This window comes from Penaeus monodon, chromosome 23, assembly GCF_015228065.2.
Source record: "Penaeus monodon isolate SGIC_2016 chromosome 23, NSTDA_Pmon_1, whole genome shotgun sequence".
Lineage (NCBI taxonomy): Eukaryota > Metazoa > Arthropoda > Malacostraca > Decapoda > Penaeidae > Penaeus > Penaeus monodon.
In genome coordinates this window covers 39,377,675-39,378,450 of record NC_051408.1, presented here as the reverse complement: position 1 = coordinate 39,378,450, position 776 = coordinate 39,377,675, and the positions used below count along the sequence as shown (strand labels likewise).

Sequence of the window (776 nt, the reverse complement as noted above, 5' to 3'; positions counted from 1 at the left end):
AAAACTAACAAATTCATGAACTTTGTTTTTATCTACTCACTTATTTATATGTTCATCCATCTTTTTAGTGGAGGAATAAGGAGATACGTCTGTCAGATATGACTCTGAACACATGCAATACCAACGATTTCCTGAAGCTTTCTGACACACACACACACAAAAGCCTTACCAGCGGACGTTGAGCTGCCATGTCTTTTTTTTTATTTATCTTTTATTGCTTCGGAAGAACCAATTACAACTGTGGCTTGATCGACGTCGACCAGATTTTTATAGCATGTGATTCGTCCTTCACTGAGTTGCCAGATCGTGTCTTAATGTTACGGATAAACATTGCATAGTCAGTATGGTTGCTGTTTGTTTACCTTCCTGTAAAACTTTCATGTAATCATTCCACGCGTGTGACCTTATGAGAACGTGCTTTGGATATATATTTATACAAGGCGAGGTTGATGTTGTAATTTTATTGATTATTTACTTATTTCTACATGTCTAGGTCATTTAACTAAGCTTTGTTTTAGCTGAGCCAGTTAGTTTCTCACCCTTATCAGTTTTGCCTTTATGCCTTAAGTTCGTATTTACTAAAACTCACCATACATTTGCTAAAATGAATAAATATACAGGATAACCTCTGATATACCTGCAGTAATTTACCTTGTGTTTCCTTTCCAGTTTCTTTTTTTTTCTGTGATACAAACCACATCACGTAATGAATGTAATATACGACTATATAGAAAATGCGTAGCTAGGCAAAAAATCACTTTTGATTCTTTTCCTTG

General features: G+C 34.9%; 1 protein-coding gene across 1 annotated transcript in view; it reads right to left on the bottom strand.

Annotated features, from left to right (window-relative positions):
- LOC119588032 (acanthoscurrin-2-like) overlaps window positions 1-235 on the bottom strand; it is a 1,402-nt gene extending 1,167 nt beyond the window's left edge. The window contains exon 1 of the mRNA XM_037936730.1: window positions 170-235. Within this exon, the coding sequence (XP_037792658.1) occupies window positions 170-190 (21 nt within the window). The 5' untranslated portion in view covers window positions 191-235. The remainder of the gene's footprint in view (window positions 1-169) is intronic.
- Window positions 236-776: the final 541 nt, after the last annotated feature.